The 20,896-nt window shown below is 44.3% G+C and overlaps 1 protein-coding gene across 19 annotated transcripts in view; it reads right to left on the minus strand.

Annotated features, from left to right (window-relative positions):
• Positions 1-20,896, minus strand: part of LOC110522842 (receptor-type tyrosine-protein phosphatase S) — a 402,253-nt gene that overhangs the window by 209,685 nt on the left and 171,672 nt on the right. For all 19 annotated transcript variants that reach the window (XM_036939683.1, XM_036939692.1, XM_036939708.1 and 16 more), the window contains one exon: positions 987-1,132. In XM_036939683.1, coding sequence (XP_036795578.1) covers positions 987-1,132 — 146 coding nt within the window. The remainder of the gene's footprint in view (positions 1-986; positions 1,133-20,896) is intronic.

The raw sequence follows: 20,896 nt of genomic DNA on the forward strand, positions 1-20,896 counted from the left end.
CCTGCACTGGCCTTGTCCTGTCCTGTACTGTCCTGTATTATATTTTATTTTTTATTTAACTAGGCAAGTACCCCAGCCAAACCCTTCCCTAACCCGGACAACTCTGGGCCAATTGTGCAATGCCCTATGGGACTCCCGATCACGGCCGGTTGTGATACAGCCCAGGATTGAACCAGAGTCTGCAGTGTGTGACTTGTCCTGTACTCTCCTGTATTTGTCCTGTACATGCCTGTCCTGTACTTGTCATGTACTTGGGTTCCATCTTCTTCTTCTCTTATTAATACTCAGGTACCATCTTCTTCCCTCCTTCTAAGTACGCTGGCAGCGTTGTTAACGTGATAGTGTTTTAGCACAAGAGTGTGTATGTGTGTGTTAGCGAGTCTGTGTGTGTGTGCGCTGTCGATGTGAGGAGTGTGTTAATTAAGAAAACCCTGAGAATCAATCATGACTTTAGACACACCATCTGGGCTCACACAGAGACACACAACAAACAAACATCATAAATAAGGCACAGCGGGCGCAGGGGGAAAGTAGCACGCCACTACTAGAACCGAACGTCAAACAAACATCAAATTCAGCTAGTCATTCAAGTGGAAAAGGACAAGTAGATTGCATTGGCACTGTGCCATGTCATGTCACTAAACATGGTGGTTTCTTGTAATTGATGCCTGGTTAAATTAAAACCATGGTCTGCCGTGATGTAGTTTGTGTACAAGTAAATGATCTACCTTGGTGAAACAAAGAAGTGATATATCCATGTCAAATGAACGAATAGACTTGTGTGGCTCAGCTTGTAAAAGCTTTAGCAATGCCAGGGTTGTGGGTTCGATTCCTGTTGGGGCCACATATATAAATATGTAAGTTGTTTTGGATAAATGTGTCCGCTAAATTGTATTTATTATGTATATTATATTCAGATGTATTATTCCATACTACATCCACAACAGTAGGGGGCAGTGTAGGGTTACAAGGTTACGCTGTCTCACCTCAATGCGCTGGGAGTTGACTTTCTTCCCCTTCTTGTTCCAGCTCACCCGGGGCTTAGGGTCTCCTGTCGCCTGGCACACGAATGAGACCACACCCCCAGATACGCCAATCTGGTCTACGGGAACTTTAGTGAATCTTGGTGGTGCTGGAACGAGTGAGAGAGGGAGAGACATTAGAACAGACTAAAGAAACCAAAGTGATGCAACAGTACCAGTGGATTTAACCCAATTTAGCCCAGTTGTAGCTGCAAATGAAGGTAATTACATTTCGAAAAGTTTATGTGCATAGACAAACAAACAGACACACGCACACACACACACACACCAAAAACACACACACACCAACAAAAAAAACACACACACACACCAAAAAACACACACACACACCAAAATGGCGGTGTGAGAAGATGGCAGCCGTTTTACATGACCCCAACCAATTGTTTTTTTTGTTTTTTTATAACTTATTTTTTTTACCTAATTTTGTACATAATGTCGCCGCTACCGTTTCATATGACCGAAAATAATTTCTGAACATCAGGACAGGGATTACTCACCACGGACTGGAAGAATATATTTTTTTCTGTTAACGGGTCTGACAAGCCTGACAAGCTTTCTCGGGAACAGGCCCAGATCCCTGTGATTTGCGTGAAAAAAGAGGAAGGGAAAAAAGGGGCCGGAGGGCAGGCTGCCTTCTGAGAATTCGTAGGCGGTCAAATAAACCCCAACTTCCTTCCATTCTGCTAGCAAACGTGCAATCTTTGGACAATAAAATAGACGACCTACACGGAAGATTAAACTACCAACGGGACATTCAAAACTGTAACATCTTATGCTTCACGGAGTCGTGGCTGAACGACGACACTATCAACATACAGCTGGCTGGTTATACGCTGCACCAGCAGGATAGAACACCGTTGTCTGGTAAGACAAGAGGCAGCGGACTATGTCTTTTTTGTAAATAACAGCTAGTGCACGATATCTAAGGCTATTGCTGAGGCTGAGGAAGAGTATCTCATGATTAACTGTAGACCACACTATCTACCTAGAGAGTTTTCATCTGTATTCTCTGTAGCTGTTTACATACCACCACAGTCAGAGGCTGGCACTAAAACACCATTGAATGAGCTGCATTCCGCCATAAGCAAACAAGAAAACTTTCACCCAGAGGCGGTGCTCCTAGTAGCCTGGGACTTTAACGCATGGAAACTTCAATCCATTTGACCAAATTTCTATCAGCATGTTAAATGTGCAACCACAGGAAAAAATAACTCTGGGCCACCTTTACTCAACACACAGAGACGCATACAAAGCTCTCCCTCGCCCTCCATTTGGCAAATCTGACCATAATTCTGTCAGTGAGTAGATCAATAAAAAAGTGGTCAGATGAAGCAGATGCTAAGCTATAGGACTGTTTTGCTAGCACAGACTGGAATATGTTCCGTGTTTCCTCCAACGGCATTGAGGAGTAAACCACATCAGTTATTGGCTTCATCAATAAGTGCATCGATGACATCATCCTAACAGTGACCATACGTACATACTGCAACCAGAAGCCATAGATTACAGGCAACATCCGCACTGAGCTAGAGGGTAGAGCTGCCACTTTCAAGGAGTTGGACTTTAAAAGTGTCTTCACTGACATTTTCAACCTCCACCTGTCCGAGTTTGTAATACCAACATGTTTTAAGTAGACTACCATAGTCCCTGTGCCCAAGAACACCAATGTAACCTGCCTAAATGACTACTGACCCGTAGAACTCACGTCTGTAGCCATGACGTGCTATGCAAGGCTGGTCATGGCTCACATCAACACCATCATCCCAGAAACCCTAGACCCACTCCAATTTGCATTCCACCCCAACAGATCCACAGATGATGTAATCGCTATTGCACTCAACACTGCCCTTTCCCACCTGGACAAAAGGAACACCTATCTGAGAATGCTATTCATTGCTACAGCTCAGCGTTCAACACCATAGTGCCCTCAAAGCTTATCAATAAGCTAAGGACCCTGGGACTAAACACCTCCCTCTGCAACTGGATCCTGGACTTCCTGACAGGCTGCGCCCCGTTGGTAGGGTTAGGTAACAACACATCTGCCACACTGATCCTCAACACAGGGTCCCCTCAGTGGTGCGTGCTCAGTCCCCTCCTGCACTTCCTGTTCACTCATGACTGCATGGCCAGGCACGACTCCAACACCATCATTAAGTTTGTCGATGACACAACAGTGTTAGGCCTGATCACCAAGAACGAAGAGACAGCCTATAGGGAGGAGGTCAGAGACCTGGCTGTGTGGTGCCAGGACAACAACCTCTCCCTCAATGTGATCAAGACAAAGGAGATGATTGTGGACTACAGGAAAAAGAGGCCCGAGCACGCCCCCATTCTCATCGACGGGGCTGCAGTGGAGCAGGTTGAGAGCTTCAAGTTCCTTGGCGTCCACATTACCAACAAACTAACATAGTCCAAGCACACCAAGACAATTGTGAAGAGGGCACGACAAAACCTATTCCCCTTTAGGAGACTGAAAAGATTTGGCATGGGTCCTCGCTTCCTGCCATCCATTACCTCTATACCAGGATGTGTCAGAGGAAGGCCCTAAAAATTGTCAAAGACTCCAGCAACCCTAGTCATTGACTGTCCTCTCTGCTACCGCACGGCAAGTGGTATCGGATCACCAAGTCTAGGTCCAAGAGGCTTCTAAACAGCTTCTACCCCCAAGCCATAAGACTCCTGACCATCTAATCAAATGGCTACCCAGTCAAATGGCTACCCAGACTATTTGCATTGACCCCTCCCCCTTTTACACCGCCACACATTGACTCTGCATCGGTACACCCCTGTATATAGTCTCGCTATTGTGATTTTACTGCTGCTCTTTAATTACTTGTTACTTTTATTTGTTATTCTTATCTGTATTTTTTAAACTGCATTGTTGGTTAGGGGCTCGTAAATAACCCTTTCACTCTAAGGTCTATACCAGTTGTATTCGGCGCATGTGACTAATAAAATTAGATTTTATTTTATTTGAAAAACACACACACCAAAAAAATACACCCACACACCAAAAAATACACACACACAATCACACACACACACACTCACTTTCATTGTATGAGAAGGCAGTGAGGACATGAACTGGACTTCCTCATTCCGCTGCTGTATAATTTGACGGCTAGACAATATGCACCCTGACACACTGACACCTGACACCCTGACAACCTAATACCCTAACACTCTGACACGCTGACGCCCTGACGACCTGACGCCCTGAAACACTGACAACATAACACCCTAACGACCTAACACCCTGACACACTGACACGCTGACGACCTAACACCCTGACACCTGACACGCTGACGACCTAACACCCTGACACCTGACACGCTGACGACCTAACACCCTGACACCTGACACCCTGACGACCTAACACGCTGACGACCTGGCATGGTGACAAGCTGACGCCTTGACAAGCTAACTCTGCCTCTCTGACACCCTGATGCTCTGACACGCTGACACCCTGATTCCCTGACACGCTGACACCCTGATTCCCTGACACGCTGACACCCTGATTCCCTGACACGCTGACACCCTGACACCCTGACATCCTGACACCCTGATCCCCTGACACCCTGAATCCATGACACCCTGAAACCATCATTAATAATTTAATGGAGCAATGAATAATAAAGCAACAAGGGAATTGCAGAGGCTGACAGGAGCTGCGGAGGCTGACGGGAACTGCGGAGGTTGACGGGAACTGCGGAGGCTGACAGGAGCTGTAGAGGCTGACGGGAACTGCGGAGGCTGACGGGAACTGCGGAGGCTGACGGGAACTGCGGAGGCTGACAGGAGCTGCAGAGGCTGACGGGAACTGCGGAGGCTGACGGGAACTGCGGAGGCTGACGGGAACTGCGGAGGCTGACGGGAGCAGCGGAGGCTGACGGGAACTGCGGAGGCTGACGGGAGCTGCGGAGGCTGGTGGGAGCTGCGGAGGCTGACGGGAACTGCGGAGGCTGACGGGAACTGCGGAGGCTGACGGGAACTGCGGAGGCTGACGGGAACTGCGGAGGCTGACGGGAACTGCGGAGGCTGACGGGAACTGCGGAGGCTGACGGAAACTGCGGAGGCTGACGGGAACTGCGGAGGCTGACGGATTTGTGAAGGCTGACGGGAACTGCGGAGGCTGATGGGAGCTGCGGAGGCTGACATGAGCTCTACAGAGATTTGTTCTGCATTACAACTATACTTAACACCGTTCTGAAGTTTTTATTTTTTTTAACAGAACATCCTTGCCTTGACTGAAGAATATCAACTCAAATCGATAATAACCTGGCTCGTTGGAAGAGACAAATAGCTCTTATAGGACCAGGGCACAAATAATAATTGAATAATACTCAAGAATTTTGCTCTTTATTTAACCATCTTACATATAAAACTGTATTTGTTCATCAAAAATTGTGAATAACTCACAGGTTAATGAGAAGGGTGTGCTTGAAAGCATGCACATAACTCTGTAATGTTGGGTTGTTTGGAGATTCTCAGTCTTAAATTATTTTACACACATAATTTTTCCTGTATTTAGTTTTCATGCTAGTGCAGGCAGAGAATCCACTCTCACATAGGTACGTGGTTGCAAAGGGCATCAGTGTCTTAACAGCGCGATTTGCCAAGGCAGGACACTCTGAGCGCAGCCCAATCCAGAAATCTGTCAGTGGCTTCTGATTAAATTCAATTTTCACAGAACCGCATGTTGCAATTTCAATAAGGCTCTATTGTTCAGATATCGGTAAGTGGACTGGAGGCAGGAAAGGGACTACGAATCCAGTTGTTTGTGTCATCCGTTTTGGGAAAGTATCTTCGTAATTGCGCACCCAACTCACTCAGGTGCTTCGCTATATGACATTTGACATTGTCCGTAAGCTTGAGTTCATTTGCACACAAAAAAATCATACAATGATGGAAATACCTGTGTGTTGTCCTTGTTAATGCAGACAGAGAAGAGCTCCAACAACTTAATCGTAGCCTCAATTTTGTCAAACACATTGAATAGATTAGATTCATATCATTCTGCCGAGAAAAAACATCACCCAGATAGGCCAGTCGTGTGAGAAACTCGTCATCATGCCAAGCGTTCAGACAAGTGAAGATTATGTTCAGTAAAGAAAACTTTCAGCTCCTCTCTCAATTTAAAAAAATGTGTCCCTTGATAACCAGCGCAATATTGCATGTTGTAAAAGCGTTACATGGTCGCTGCCTATATCTTTACATAGTGCAGAAAATACACAAGGGTTCAGGGGCCTTGCTTTAACCTCTCGGGTAGGGGGCAGCATTCTGAATTTTGGATGAAAAGCATGCCCAAATTAGAAGATATGACATGCAAACTGGTAGATTTGGATAGAAAACACTCTAAAGTTTCCAAAACTGTTAAAATAGTGTCTGTGAGTATAACATAACTGATTTGGAAGGCAAAAACCTGAGAAAAATCCATTCAGGAAGTTTTTTTTCTTCTATTTTTTTCTATTCAATGCCATTACAGTATCCATTGACATAGGACTCAATTTGCAGTTCCTATGCCTTCCACTAGATGTCAACAGTCTTTTGAAATTGTTTCAGGCTTGTATTCGTATAAATGAGAGAGTAAGACCAGTCTGAATGAGTGGACCCTACCGTGTCGCAGAGCTTTTTCACGCGCAATCCCGAGAGAGTGCATTTCTTGTTTACCTTTTATATTGACAATGTTATTGTCTGGTTGAAATATTATAGATCATTTAGGCTAAAAACAACCTGAGGAATGAATATAAACATTGTTTGACTTGTTTCTATGAACTTTACGGATACAATTTGGATTTTTTTGTCTGCCTGTTTTGACTGCGTTTGAGCCTGTGGATTACTGAAGAAAACGCGCAAACAAAACGGAGGTTTTTGGATATAAAGAGACTTTATCGAACAAAAGGAACATTTATTGAGTAAATTAATGTCTTCTGAGTGCCACCATATGAAGATCATCAAAGGTAAGGGATTAATTTTATCTCTATTTCTGAGTTTTGTAACGCTTCTGCTTGGCTGGTTACTGTTTGTAATAATTTGTCAACTGGGCTATGTTCTGAGCTAGATATGCTTTCGCTGAAAAGCATTTTATAAATCTGACACCGTGGTTGGATTAACAAGAAGTTAATCTTTAAACCTATGTGTTTTGTTTTCTGAATTTTTATAATGAGCATTTCTGTATTTGAATTTGGCGCTAGCGTCCCACATACCCTAGAGAGGTTAACATAGTTAACCATTTTCACTGTAGTATCCAAAATGTATTTCAAGCTATCAGGCATTGCTTGGCAGCAAAAGCCTCTCGGTGGATGCTGCAGTGTACCCAAGTGGCATCGGGAGCAACTGCTTGCACGCGCGTTACCACTCCACTATGTCTCCCTGTCATTGCTTTTGCGCCATCATTACAGATACCCAAACATCTTGACCACCAAAGTCCATTTGATGTCACAAAGCTGTCCAGTACTTTAAAAATATCCTCTCCTGTTGTCCTGGTTTCCAGTGGTTCGCAGAAGAGGATGTCTTCCTTCATTGACCCCCCATAAACATAACGGACATATACCAGGAGCTGTGCCAGGCCCGCCACGTCTGTTGACTCATCCAGCTGTAAAGCATAGAATTCACTGGCTTGTATGCGAAGAAGCAATTGTTTCTAAACATCTCCTGCCATGTCACTGCTGTGTTGTGAAACAGTGTTGATTGAGGAATGCTTTGTCTGTATAGTTTTTTTGGCATTTTCCCCCAGCATTGTCCCAGCCATATCTGCAGAAGCAGGAAGAATTAAGTCCTCCACAATAGTATGGGGCTTGCCTGTCCTAGCCACTTGGTAGCTCACCATATAAGACGCTTCTATCCCCTGCTTATTAATGGTATCTGTTGCTTTTTATAAATGTCTTACTACTCGAAAGTCTTCTTAATTCTCACTCAAAAAACTCCTGTGGTTTATTTTTCAAATTGGCATGTTTTGTTTCTAAATGTCTGAGCAAGAGAAGGTTTTATTGAGTTGTGAGACAGTACAGTCGTGGCCAAAAGTTTTGAGAATGACACGAATATACATTTTCACAAAGTCTGCTGCCTCAGTTTGTAAGATGGCAATTTGCATATACTCCAGAATGTTATGAAGAGTGATCAGATGAATTGCAAAGTCCCTCTTCGCCATGCAAATGAACTGAATCCCCCCAAAACATGTCCTCTGCATTTCAGTTGTGCCACAAAAGGACCAGCTGACATCATGTCAGTGATTCTCTCGTTAACACAGGTGTGAGTGTTGACGAGGACAAGGCTAGAGATCACTCTGTCATGCTGATTGAGTTCGAATAACAGACTGGAAGCTTCAAAAGGAGGGTGGTGCTTGGAATCCTTGTTCTTCCTCTGTCAATCATGGTTACCTGCAAGGAAACACGTGCCGTCATCATTGCTTTGCACAAGAAAGGGCTTCACAGGCAAGGATATTGCTGCCAGTAAGATTGCACCTAAATCAACCATTTATCGGATCATCAAGAACTTCAAGGAGAGTGGTTCAATTGTTGTGAAGAAGGCTTCAGGGCACCCAAGAAAGTCCAGCAAGCACCAGGACCGTCTTCTAAAGTTGATTCAGCTGCGGGATCGGGGCACCACCAGTACAAAGCTTGCTCAGGAATGGCAGCAGGCAGGTGTGAGTGCATCTGCACGTACAGTGAGACGAAGACTTTTGGAGGATGGCCTGGTGTCAAGAAGGGCAGCAAAGAAGCCACTTCTCTCCAGGAAAAACATCAGGGACATACTGATATTCTGCAAAAGGTACAGGGATTGGACTGCTGAGGACTGGGGTAATGTCATTTTCTCTGATGAATCCCCTTTCCGATTTTTTGGTGGATCCGGAAAAAAGCTTGTCCGGAGAAGACAAGGTGAGCGCTACCATCAGTCATGTGTCATGCCAACAGAAAAGCATCCTGAGACCATTCATGTGTGGGGTTGCTTCTCAGCCAAGGGAGTGAGCTCACAATTTTGCCTAAGAACACAGCCATGGATAAATAATGGCACCAACTCATCCTCCGAGAGCAACTTCTCCCAACCATCCAGGAACAGTTTGGTGACGAACAATGCATTTTACAGCATGATGGAGCACCTTGCCATAAGGCAAAAGTGATAACTAATTGGCTCTGGGAACAAAACATTGATATTTTGAGTCCATGGCCAGGAAACTCCCCAGACCTTAATCCCATTGAGAACTTGTGGTCAATCCTCAAGAGGTGGGTGGACAAACAAAACCCCACAAATTCTGACAAACTCCAAGCATTGATTATGCAAGAATTGGCTGCCCTCAGTCAGGATGTGGCCCAGAAGTTAATTGACAGCATGCCAGGGCGGATTGCAGAGGTCTTGAAAAAGAAGGGTCATTACTACAAATATTGACTCTTTGCTCTTTGTAGCTCTTCGGCTGCATCAGATTCACATGTGCTCATGGAAGCAGAACAACTTGTGTCATCAACAGGGGCAGGTGTAGTGCTGCTGTAGTACTGCTGATAGTAGCAGTACTACCAGCAGAGTTGGTATGTGTCTTTATGGACACGGGCCCTACTTTCTTTAACCATTTATCAATTTTTAAGCAAACGGAATGTGCAGCAGCTACATTTGGCTACATAGTGGAATTCCATTTATAGAGTAACGGTTAATGTGATTGGATGTTAATTATTTGACTAGGCTACCTGTACTTGACATTGTGTTGTTGTTGTTTCGCTGAACACTAGATAGTTTAATTTTATTTTTGGCAGCTAAACGAGATAACTCAAGTGAGAAAAAAACCTCACCCAAAGGTATTGCCCCGTTGGAAAATATAAATGGACTGTTTGAAAATGTGAATGTGAATCACATTTATATTTGGCGTACCCCCGACGGCATTGCGAGTACCCCAGTTGGGGAGTACCTGCTCTGGGGGAACATGTTAACTCCGGGGCATAGGGATATGTGTGGATGAGCAAATGTGCAGAGCATGTACATACGGATTAGTAATTAACAGGCTGTGGGAAGGTGGAACCCCTCACTCTCTCTACTCTCTCTCCCTGGGCCTTCATAAACACACATGGAGGAGAGCTCCACTGCAGGGACTGGAGAGAGAGATGGAGGGAGAGCGGGAGGAGGGAGAAGGAGATGGAGGGAGAGAGAGGTAGGGAGGGGTTGGGGGTGAGTGGGAGAAGGGGAGGGAGTGAGACAGAGTGGATAAGTGGGTGGGGTAGAAAACAAGGGAGGAGAGGGATAGAGATAGAGAGAGGGGAAAAGAGTGCCTCGGGATAGCATAGCACAGAAAGTACTCCAAAACAAGCTCACACACACAAACGCACACACACACCGTCAGTAAGACATCTACACGCACAGCACTCCCATAACAGGCCTATACATGAGTCAGAAAGAGTCCCATCGACACTGAGCATCAAACGTGACCACAACGCTCTTTGATCCTTCATAACATAGATAGCAGTGGGCCGACCCTTAAGGCTCCTTACGGTATTCCCATGCGGCGTCCCAAAGGGCACCCTATTGCCTTTTAAGTGCACTACTTTTGACCAGTGCATTATGGACCATGGTCAAAAGTGGTGCACTTTATAGAGAATAGGGTGTTATTTGGGACGCAACCCAGCGATGGGAGACTGGCCAAGGTGTCCTCTCTACCTGATGTGAACTAAGGGCTCCACAACAAACCAGACAAATGTTGTGATGAAGGGAGATGAAGAGAGAGAGGAAGAGATGGAGAGAGAAAGAGATATGAAGAGAGATAAATAACACAGTGGCCTCCATCATTCTTAAATGGAAGAAGTTTGGAACCACCAAGACTCCTCTTAGAGCTGTCCGCCCGGCCAAACTGAGCGATCGGGGTAGAAGAGCCTTGGTCAGGGAGGTGACCAAGAACCCGATGGTCACTCTGACAGAGCTCATGAGTTCCTCTGAACCTTCCAGAAGAACAACCATCTTTGCAGCACTCAACCAATAGGCCGTTATGGTATAGAGGCCAGACGGAAGCCACTTACGTAAAAAACACATGACAGCCCGCTTGGAGTTTGCCAAAAGCCATGTCACTTCTTGGTGACAGGAGGCAGTATTGAGTAGCTTGGATGAATAAGGTGTCCAGAGTAAACTGCCTGCTACTCTGTCCCAGATGCTAATATATGCATATTATTAGTAGTATTGGATAGAAAACACTCTGAAGTTTCTAAAACTGTTTGAATGATGTCTGTGAGTATAACATATGGCAGGCGAAAACCTGAGAAAAATTCAACCAGGATGTGGGAAATCTGAGTTTGTAGTTTTTCAACTCTTTGCCATTCCAATATACAGTGTAAATGGGGTCATATTGCACTTCCTAAGGTTTCCACTAGATGTCAGCAGTCTTTAGAATGTTGTTTCAGGCTTCTACTGTGAAGGGAGAGAGATAGAAAGAGAGAGAGGGAAAAAGAGTGCCTCGGGATAGCATAGCACAGAAAGGGCTGAATGAGAGGGGATTGAGCCAGGTGTCTGGCATAGTGCCACAGGCTCTGACGCGCTGTCACGAGAGAGTTAGCTCTCGTTCCATTGTTTTTCTACAGACATAGGAATTCTCCGGTTGGAACATTATTGAACATTTATGATAAAAACATCCTAAAGATGTATACTTATATATACTATACTTAGTTTGACAAGTTTCTACGGGCTGTAACATAACTTTTTGAATGTTTTGTCCGACGTTCGGCGGGACCTGAACGCCTGTTTGGATTTGTTCACCGAACGCCCTAACAAAAGAAGCTATTTGGACATAAATTATGAACTTTATCGAACAAATCAAACATTTATTGTGGAACTAGGATTCCTGGGTGTGCATTCTGATGAAGATCATCAAAGGTAAGTGACAATTTATAATGCTATTTCTGACTAATGTTGACTACACAATATGGCGGATATCTTTTTGGCTGCTTTGTTGTCTGAACTCTGTACTCAGATTTTTGCATGGTTTGCTTTTTCTGTAAAGTTGTTTTAAAATCTTGCATTAACTTCTTGACGCACCCATTAAGGAGAAGAATGTCTCTAATTCCATGTGTAACACTATTTTCATCAACATTTATGATCAGTATTTCAGTAAATTGTGTGGCTCTCTGCAAAATCACTGGTTCTTTTTGGAACAACTGAACGCGCCAATGTAAACTCAGATTTTTTTTATATAAATATGAACTTTATCAAACAAAACATACATGTATTGTGTAACATGATGTCCTATAAGATCATCAAAGTTTAGTGATTAATTTTTATCTCTATTTCTGCTTCTTGTGACTCCTATCTTTGGCTGGAAAAATGGCAATGTTTTTCTGTGGCTTCCCAAACCTTTCATTACATAATCGTTTGTGGTGCTTTCGCTGTAAAGCCTTTTTGAAATCAGACACTGATTAACGAGAATTTTATCTTTAAAATGTGTAAAATACTTGTATGCTTTAGGAAGGTTAATTATGAGATTTTTGTTGTTTTGAATTTGGCGCCCTGCACTTTCACTGGCTGTTGGCAAGGTGTGACGTCCCACATATCCCAGAGAGGTTAGAGGCTCTCGGACCATGAGAAACAATATTCTCTAGTCTGATGAAACCAAGATTGAACTCTTTGGCCTGAATGCCATGTGTCATGTCTGGAGAAAACCTGGCACCATCCCTACGGTGAAGCATGCTGGTGGCAGCATCATCCTGTGGGAATGTTTTCCGTGGCATTGACTGGGAGACTAGTAAGGATTGAGGGTAAAATGAACGGAGCAAAGTACAGAGAGATCCTCAATGAAAACCTGCTCCAGAGCGCTCAGGACTTCAGATTGGGGCAAAGGTTCACCTTCCCACAGTACAGCGACCCTAAGCACACAGCCAAGACATCGCAGAAGTGGCTTTGGGACAAGTCTCTGAATGTCCTTGAGTGGCCCAGACAGTGCCCAGACTTGAACTCGATTGAATATCTCTGGAGACCTGAAAATAGCTGTGCAGCGACGCTCCCCATCCAACCTGACAGAGCTTGAGAGGATCTGCAGAGAAGAATGGGGGAAACTCTAAAAATACAGATGTGCCAAGCTTGTAGCCTCATACCCAAGAAGACTCGAGGTTGTAATCACTGCCAAAGGTGCTTCAGCAAAGTACTGTAAAGGGTCTGAATACTTAAGTAAATGTAATATAATTGCATTTATTTTTACATTTTCAAATAAAAAAATTTCACTTTGTCATTATGGTGTATTTTATTTTACCAGGCAAGTCAGTTAAGAACAAATTATTATTTTGAATGACGGCCTAGGAACCGTGGGTTAACTGCCTGTTCAGGGGCAGAACGACAGATTTGTACTTTGTCAGCTCGGGGATATGAACTTGCAACCTTTCGGTTACTGGTCCAACGCTCTAACCACTAGGCTACCCTGCCGTATTGTGAGGAGAAAAATGTATTTAATACATTTTAGAATAAGGCTGTAAAGTAACAAAATGGCCTCACTCGACTAGAATCGGAAGTCAAATGTTTACTGTTTGCTGGTGATCTGGTTCTTCTGTCCCCAACAAAGGAGGGCCTACGGCAGCACCTAGATCTTCTGCACCGATTCGGCCCTGACAGTAAATGTCAGTAAAACAAAATGAATGGTCTTCCAAAAATGGTTCAGTTGCCACGACCACAAATACAAATTCTACATAGACACTGTTACCATAGAGCAAACAATAAAATATACGTACCTCGGCCTAAACATCAGCGCCGAAGGTAACTTCCACAAAGCTGTGAACGAGCTGAGAGACAAGGCAAGAAGGGCCTTCTACGCCATCAAAAGGAAACTACAATTCGGCATACCAATTAGGACATGGCTAAAAATACTTGAATCAGTTATTGAACCCGTTGCCTTTCATGTGAGGTCTACAGTCCGCTCACCAACCAAGAATTCACAAAAGGGGACAAACACCAAAATGAGACACTGCATGCAGAATTCTGCAAAAAGATCCTTTGTGTACAACGTAAAACACCAAATAATACCTGCAGAGCAGAATTAGGCCGATACTTGCTAATTATCAAAATCCAGATAAGAGCCGTTATATTCTACAACCACCTGAAAGGAGGCGATTCCCAAACGTTTCATAACAAAGCCATCACCTACAGAGAGATGAACCTGGAGAAGAGTCCCAGCTAAGCAAGCTGGTCCTGTTCACAAACCCCACAGAGCCCCTGGACAGCAACACAATTAGACCCAACCGAATCATGAGAAAACAAAAAGATAATTACTTGACACATTGGAAAGAATTAACAAAAAAAACAAGAGCAAACTAGAATGCTGTTTGGCCCTAAACAGAATACCTGGCCACTGTGACTGACCCAAACTTAGGGAACACTTTGACTATGTACAGACTCAATAAGCATAGCCTTGCTATTGAGAAAAGCCGCCGTAAGCAGACCTGCCTCTCAAGAGAAGACAGGCTATGTGCACACTGCCCACAAAAGGAGGTGGAAACTGAGCTGCACTTCCTAACCTCCTGTTTATTTCACTTTTGTTTATTATCTACTTCACTTACTTTGGCAATATAAACATATGTTTCCCATGCCAATAAAGCCCTTTGAATTGAATTGAGAGATGAAGACATGAAGTGAGATGATGAGAGATGGAGAGAGGTGAAGAGATAAAGAGATGGAGAGATGTAGAGAGATGAAGAAACTCGGCTTGGGCTGATGACCCGTGCCAGCCATCCATCCACACCACAGAGGGAATTCTGACAAAGAAGGGGTTTCATATTTTCCGTCTATCTTGTCTGCGTCTTGGCAAATTGATCCCTGCACTCCAGCAATATGATTGTGGAATGAGAAATATAGACTGTATAGATTGTACTGGATCTTTGTGATCACCATTAGAATGAGCAACAGGTGTTTCAGCTGCATTTTCTTATAGCATTATAGCATTCTATTTTATTTAACTAGGCAAGTCAGTTAAGAACAAATTCTTATTTATAATGACAGCTCTGGGATTCAATAAAGCAACCTTTCGGTTACTGGCCCAACGCTCTAACCACTAGGTTACCTGTCCCCCCAAATGTTCACCTTAGAGAGTATGAATCCCGCATAAAAAATGTGTCTAAGTGTAGGAATGCTGATCTGGGATCAGTTAGATTATAATTATTATTATCACATGGACATGATGACGAACCATCAAACAGGCAAAGAGTGAATAAAAGACTAAGACAGAATCCTACTACACCTGCTCTGACGCTTGTCGGATGTGGCAGGGTTTGCAAACCATTACGGACTACAAAGGGAAACCCAGCCGCGAGCTGCTTAGTGACTCGAGCCTACCAAAAGAGCGAAATGCCTTTAATGCTGCAGTCCAGGCAAGCAACACTGAAGCATGCATGAGAGTGTAACAGTTTAGCTTCTGTCCCTCTCCTCGCCCCTACCTAGGCTCGAACCAGGGACCCTCTGCACACATCAACAACTGCCTCCCACAAAGCATCGTTACCCATCACTCCACAAAAGTCACGGCCCTTGCAGAGCAAGGGAAACAACTACTTCAAGGTCTCAGAGCGAGTGACGTCACCGATTGAAACGCTATTAGCGCGCACCCCGCTAACTAGCTAGCAATTTCACACCGGTTACAAGAGCACCAGCTGTTCTGGAAGACTGTGTTCACGCTCGCCATAGCCGAAGTGAGCAAGACCTTTAAACAGGTCAACATTCACAAGACGGATTACCAGAATGTGTACTCAGAGCATGCGCAGATCGACTGGCAAGTGTCTTGACTGACATTTTCAAACTTTCCCTGACTGAGTCTGTAATACCTACGTTTCAAGCGGACTACCATAGTCCCATAAAGTGAAGGTTAACTGCCTAAATGACTACCAGCCTGTAGCACACATGTCAGTAGCCATGAAGTGCTTTGAAAGGCTGGTTATTGCTCACATCAACACCATCATCTCGGAAACCCTAAACCCACTCCAATTCGCATACTGCTGGGACAAATCCACAGATGACGCAATCTCAATCACACTACACACTGCCCTTTCCCACATGGACAAAAGGAACACCCATGTGAGAATGCTGTTCATTGAATACAGCTCAGCGTTCAACAACATAGTGCCCAGAAAGTTCATCACTAAGCAAAGGGCCCTGGGACTAAACACCTCCCTCTGTAACTGGATCCTAGACTTCCTGACGGGCCGCCCCCAGGTGGTAAGGGTATGCGACAACACATCTGGCACGTTGATCCTCAACATGGGGGCTCCCTCAGGGGTGTGTGCTTAGTCCCCTCCTATACACCCTGTTCACCCACGACTGCACGGCCAAGCACGACTCCAACACCATCATTAAGTTTGCTGACGACAACCCTCAACATGAGTAAGACAAAGGATTGTGGACTACAGAAAAATGAGGGCCGAACATGCCCCAATTCACATCAACGGGGCTGTAGTGGAGTGGGTTGAGAGTTTCAAGTTCCTTGGTGTCCACATCACCAACAAACTATCATGGACCAAACACACTAAGATTGTTGTGAAGAGGGCCCAACAACACCTTTTCCAACCAGATTTGGCATGGGTCCCCAGATCCTCAAAAAGTTCTACAGCTGCACCATCGAGAGCATCCTGACCGGTTGCATCACCGCCTGGTATGGCATCTTCTCGGCATCTGGCGCTACAGAGGGTAGTGCGAACGGCCCAGTACATCACTGGGGTAAAGCTCCCTGCCATCCAGGACCTACATTCTAGGCAGTGTCAGAGGAAGGCCCAAAGAATTGTCAAAGACTCCAGTCACCCAAGCCCTGTACTGTTCTCTATGCTACCGTACGGAAAGCGGTGCCGGAGTGCCAAGTCTAGGTCCAAAAGGCCTTAATCTACCCCCAAGCCATAAGACTGCTGAACAATTAATCCAATGGCCACCCGGACTATTTACATTTACCCCCATCGCTGTTAATTATCTATGCAGTCACTTTACCCCTACCTACATGTACCTGTACCCCCACACATAGCCTCGGTACTGTTATTTTATTGGGTTACTTTTATTAAATGTTTTACTTTATTTTATTTAGTAAATATTTTCTTAACTCTATTTCTTGAATTGCATTGTTGGTTAAGGGGCTTGTAAGTAAACATTTCACGGTAAGGTGCATTCGGCGCATGTGACAAATACAATTTTATTTGATTTTTGAGAGAGATAGACAGAGGTAAAAAGAAATGAGAGAGAGAGAGTGAAAGAGAGAGTGAAAGAGGGAGAAAGAGGGATGAAGAGGTAAAAACAAAGCCAGAGAGAGAGAGAGCGAGAGAGCGAGAGAGAGAGAGAGAGAGAGAGAGAAGAGATAGAAAAGAGAGTAAGCTCATGAGATGGAAGCCTTTAGAGTCCAGTGAGCAACCAGAGCAGATTGAAGACACCAGTCACTCCTGGCCTCAGGCACTGTTTTATACCCAGCTGAGAACAGAGGATCTGACAGAGTTGGCCATTATGAGAAGGAGAGAGCAGGGATCAGTGTGTGTGTGTGTATGACAACCAAGAACAGCATAATTAACCTTTAAACATTTTCAATTGCTTCCCACCTCAGGTGTACCACTGGTGTTATTGATGAATTCGACCATTTATTCAGTATCAACACCCTGGTCATGCAGGCAGTAATTGCGTGATAGAAAAATAAATTGCTTTCTCATGCCAACACAATAAGCAACATCAGAAAATTCCACCAAATTACAAACATTATTATCTAGGTGGACCTAGGCAATATTACTATCATGCCTTGAAAAGTTTATAAAAGTTGATAATAACAAACTGACGTAATTGTTTCTTTAGATGAATCATATTGGGACTTTTGTTATTCCTGTTTCTCATTCCACCTCAGCTGAGAAGACATCTAGAGGACACAGTCCTCTGTAGTCAAGCTGTCCCTCAGTATCTCCCTGTATCCCAGGCCTCTTTCAAATGGAGAAGAGTACAGCTTAAAACTGATAAGGGAAACAGGACCTAGTTTATCTGGCAAGTAGGAGAAGACATCCAGGCAGAAATAACCTGAGATGGACGGAGCCATATTCACAGGGACACAGAATGAAGCTTTCCCGAGCCAACTACTGCTGGTAGCGGGGAAGGCCGGTAGCGGGGAAGGCCGGTAGCGGGGAATGTTAGCCCATACTGTCTAAAGGATACACTTGTTTTGCTAATGTAGCATCCCTCATACTGAGTGGTAGGCTCTGTTCAGCTCAGCTATAACAGAAATGGCACCGTCTCCTTTCAAATAGCCTTTCGCTCCATGTGAGTGTGAGTTCCATTTGCGGTACTTTCACATGGCCATTATGTAGGTACATCGGGCGATAGTAGGGTTAAATGACAAATAGTGTAATGGATGAGAGGCTTTTGGAGATGATGATGTGGCTTAGGACAGTGGAGGACAAAATTGTACCTCGTCTACCGACTGAATGGGGTGGAAAAGCCACTTGTCTTCCATTTTGATAGAAATAGGCACCTTTCACAGCCAATAACACCTTTTACAGGCTTATTTGGTGGAGAAAGGAACATTTGGAAATATTAGAGGTGCTATTCAAAACCTAATTGTACCTGCCTCTCTAATACCCCAGACAAAATTAACAGTAGAGGGAGGTTGCAGGGATTATTGTGGAAGAAAATGTTGTGAATGCTGCTGGTTTAGAAACTGGCATATTTTGAGGGCCACATAAGCTTTATTGTTACACAACCAACCAAACATGCACATTATAATGGGATTACCTCATTGTGTTTGGATGCATGTTCTGACAGGACAACAATCCTTTCTCTTTGTTGGATGGCAATACATGTACTGTAGTAGTTAGTAATGTAGAAAAGAAGTATAAAGTTTCAAGAAGTCAGCACCTTGTCCCTAACCTACTTAAGCAGTGCTCGGCAGGCCCACATCCACAGATGTCAGCATGCTAGCTACTTGTTACAGAACCCCTGACAGGCTAGATCCAGGCCTGGCTTAACATCCCCTCTGCCTTCAACACGCCAGCACCCTCCAGGCCTTAACACACCAAGCCCCCATCAATCAGGAAACAATTCAAGTAGGAATCATCGCTATGGAAACTGTCCTCTGTTTCTATACCCCTCTCTCTATCTCCTGCTCTTTCAGGAGTTTTCTGCTCTTGGCTAATTGACTGCTATGAAGAAGACGTTGAATCGTGAAAAGGAAGAAGGAAAGAAGAAAAAAACAGTCTCAATTGGAGCATGTAAAAATAAAAGAGGTGATCGGTTGGGCCTCCAGGGGAAAAATGGATTATGAGAGTCCCTTGCTTTCTTCGGTTCCCCACTACAGCGTTACATCAGTGTTGTAAACTGTCACCTGAATCACTAACACAGAGGTCTGATGTATGAGGATACTCCCCAAGCTAGCTGTGGCGATGCTGGAGGACATATGGGCAAATTACCCCTCACTGTCAATTATTGACTGGTGTAGGTCTGATGTTAGATCTTTGCTCATGAGAGAAAATAGTCCCATCAATAAACAACTGGCTGCCCATGCAAATCCTGCACCATGTAGTGTCGTTTCTGAGGACTCCTTTGGCCCTTTCTCCACCCAATGTAATCCTTGCCTTGCCTAGCGAATCTAACGACTTAATGAAACAATTGCTTTTTCAATTAAGGCAGGTTAATTGGGATTAGCTCTCGGTGCTAGGCAGTGGAGGAGTCATCTTGGATACAGTAATTCACAAATCGAGCATGCTGATTGGATTGTCAGACCAGAACATCAAAGTGGGCTATCTTATTCTTTTCACTCTAGTCCAACTGGACAAAGGGGTTGGCGCTTCGGAGGCCCAGACCGAGCTTCCGCTGTTTCAAGTGAGATAATAATGATAATTTTCCTTCACTATGTATCATGAGGTGAATGTGGACATGAGGTTGCACAGTAGGCTAGCTAACAGAAACTGACTGTAGGATGTGGGAAGGAAATGCGAGTTCTGAGTGTGTTAATGCCAGTGGTCAAACTTCAAGTCTGACCATGCAATACAAATTGTTGAAAAAAAAGTTGTGGGATATTAACGTTTAAGAGTCAATTTCAAAATGGCCATGCAATCAGAGGAGTTAGCGCAATGGGAACAATTGTGTCATTCGGAGTCTCTTCAGGCAATTGACACTTGTTGACTCCCGAATGAAAAGGACACCTGCAATTGCTGAGAGCCAAAGACAGTTCAGGGCCTCATCTTTTGTGGAAGCATGTAACAAGAGGCCCACAAAATGGGTCTGCCTGAAAAGAGAAATAGATAGACAGTCCATCAGAATATAGTGACAAAGACACAGCCGATGTTCATGACACTGGGTAATTGGAACGTTCTGGTGTTAATGGAAAACATCACTGTCTTTGCTCGATTCAACAAGGCATGAAAACAATCACAAGGTCAGTCTCCATCTTGATTGCCATACCCATGTTCAACCTGAAAACCCAAGCTCTGCACATAAAACCCAAGCTCTGCACATAAAACCCAAGCTCTGCACATAAAACCCAACAAGTGCTCAACTGGAAAAAAACAAAACATGATTTCCTCAACATCATGGTAGAAATGTAAAGTCCCACATTTGGAGAAACTACTGCATATCTGTCCAGAAGATTCTGCTCTTATCTAAATCACGTGGAGGTCAAGCATTAAATGATATTCTTCTATTTCTAAAACGTTTGAAGATGTAAACTTGAGGAGAGTACTCATCAAAGCGTTTGACACAATTTCAAAGGACACCTTGCTGGTGTGGGTGAACTCATTTCTCATGGAGGGGTTGGCGCCTTTCACGCACTTCAATCACCTACATTGTTCTGTCAAACTCTACTCGAACAACATCACTCAAACCAGTGGACCAAATAACCAAAAGAAACCTGCCTAGGCCCTGGCAGTAAAAAGTAACGGAATGTGTTGACAAGAGCTTATGTGTT

The sequence above is a fragment of the Oncorhynchus mykiss genome, chromosome 1 (genome assembly GCF_013265735.2).
Source record: "Oncorhynchus mykiss isolate Arlee chromosome 1, USDA_OmykA_1.1, whole genome shotgun sequence".
NCBI lineage: Eukaryota > Metazoa > Chordata > Actinopteri > Salmoniformes > Salmonidae > Oncorhynchus > Oncorhynchus mykiss.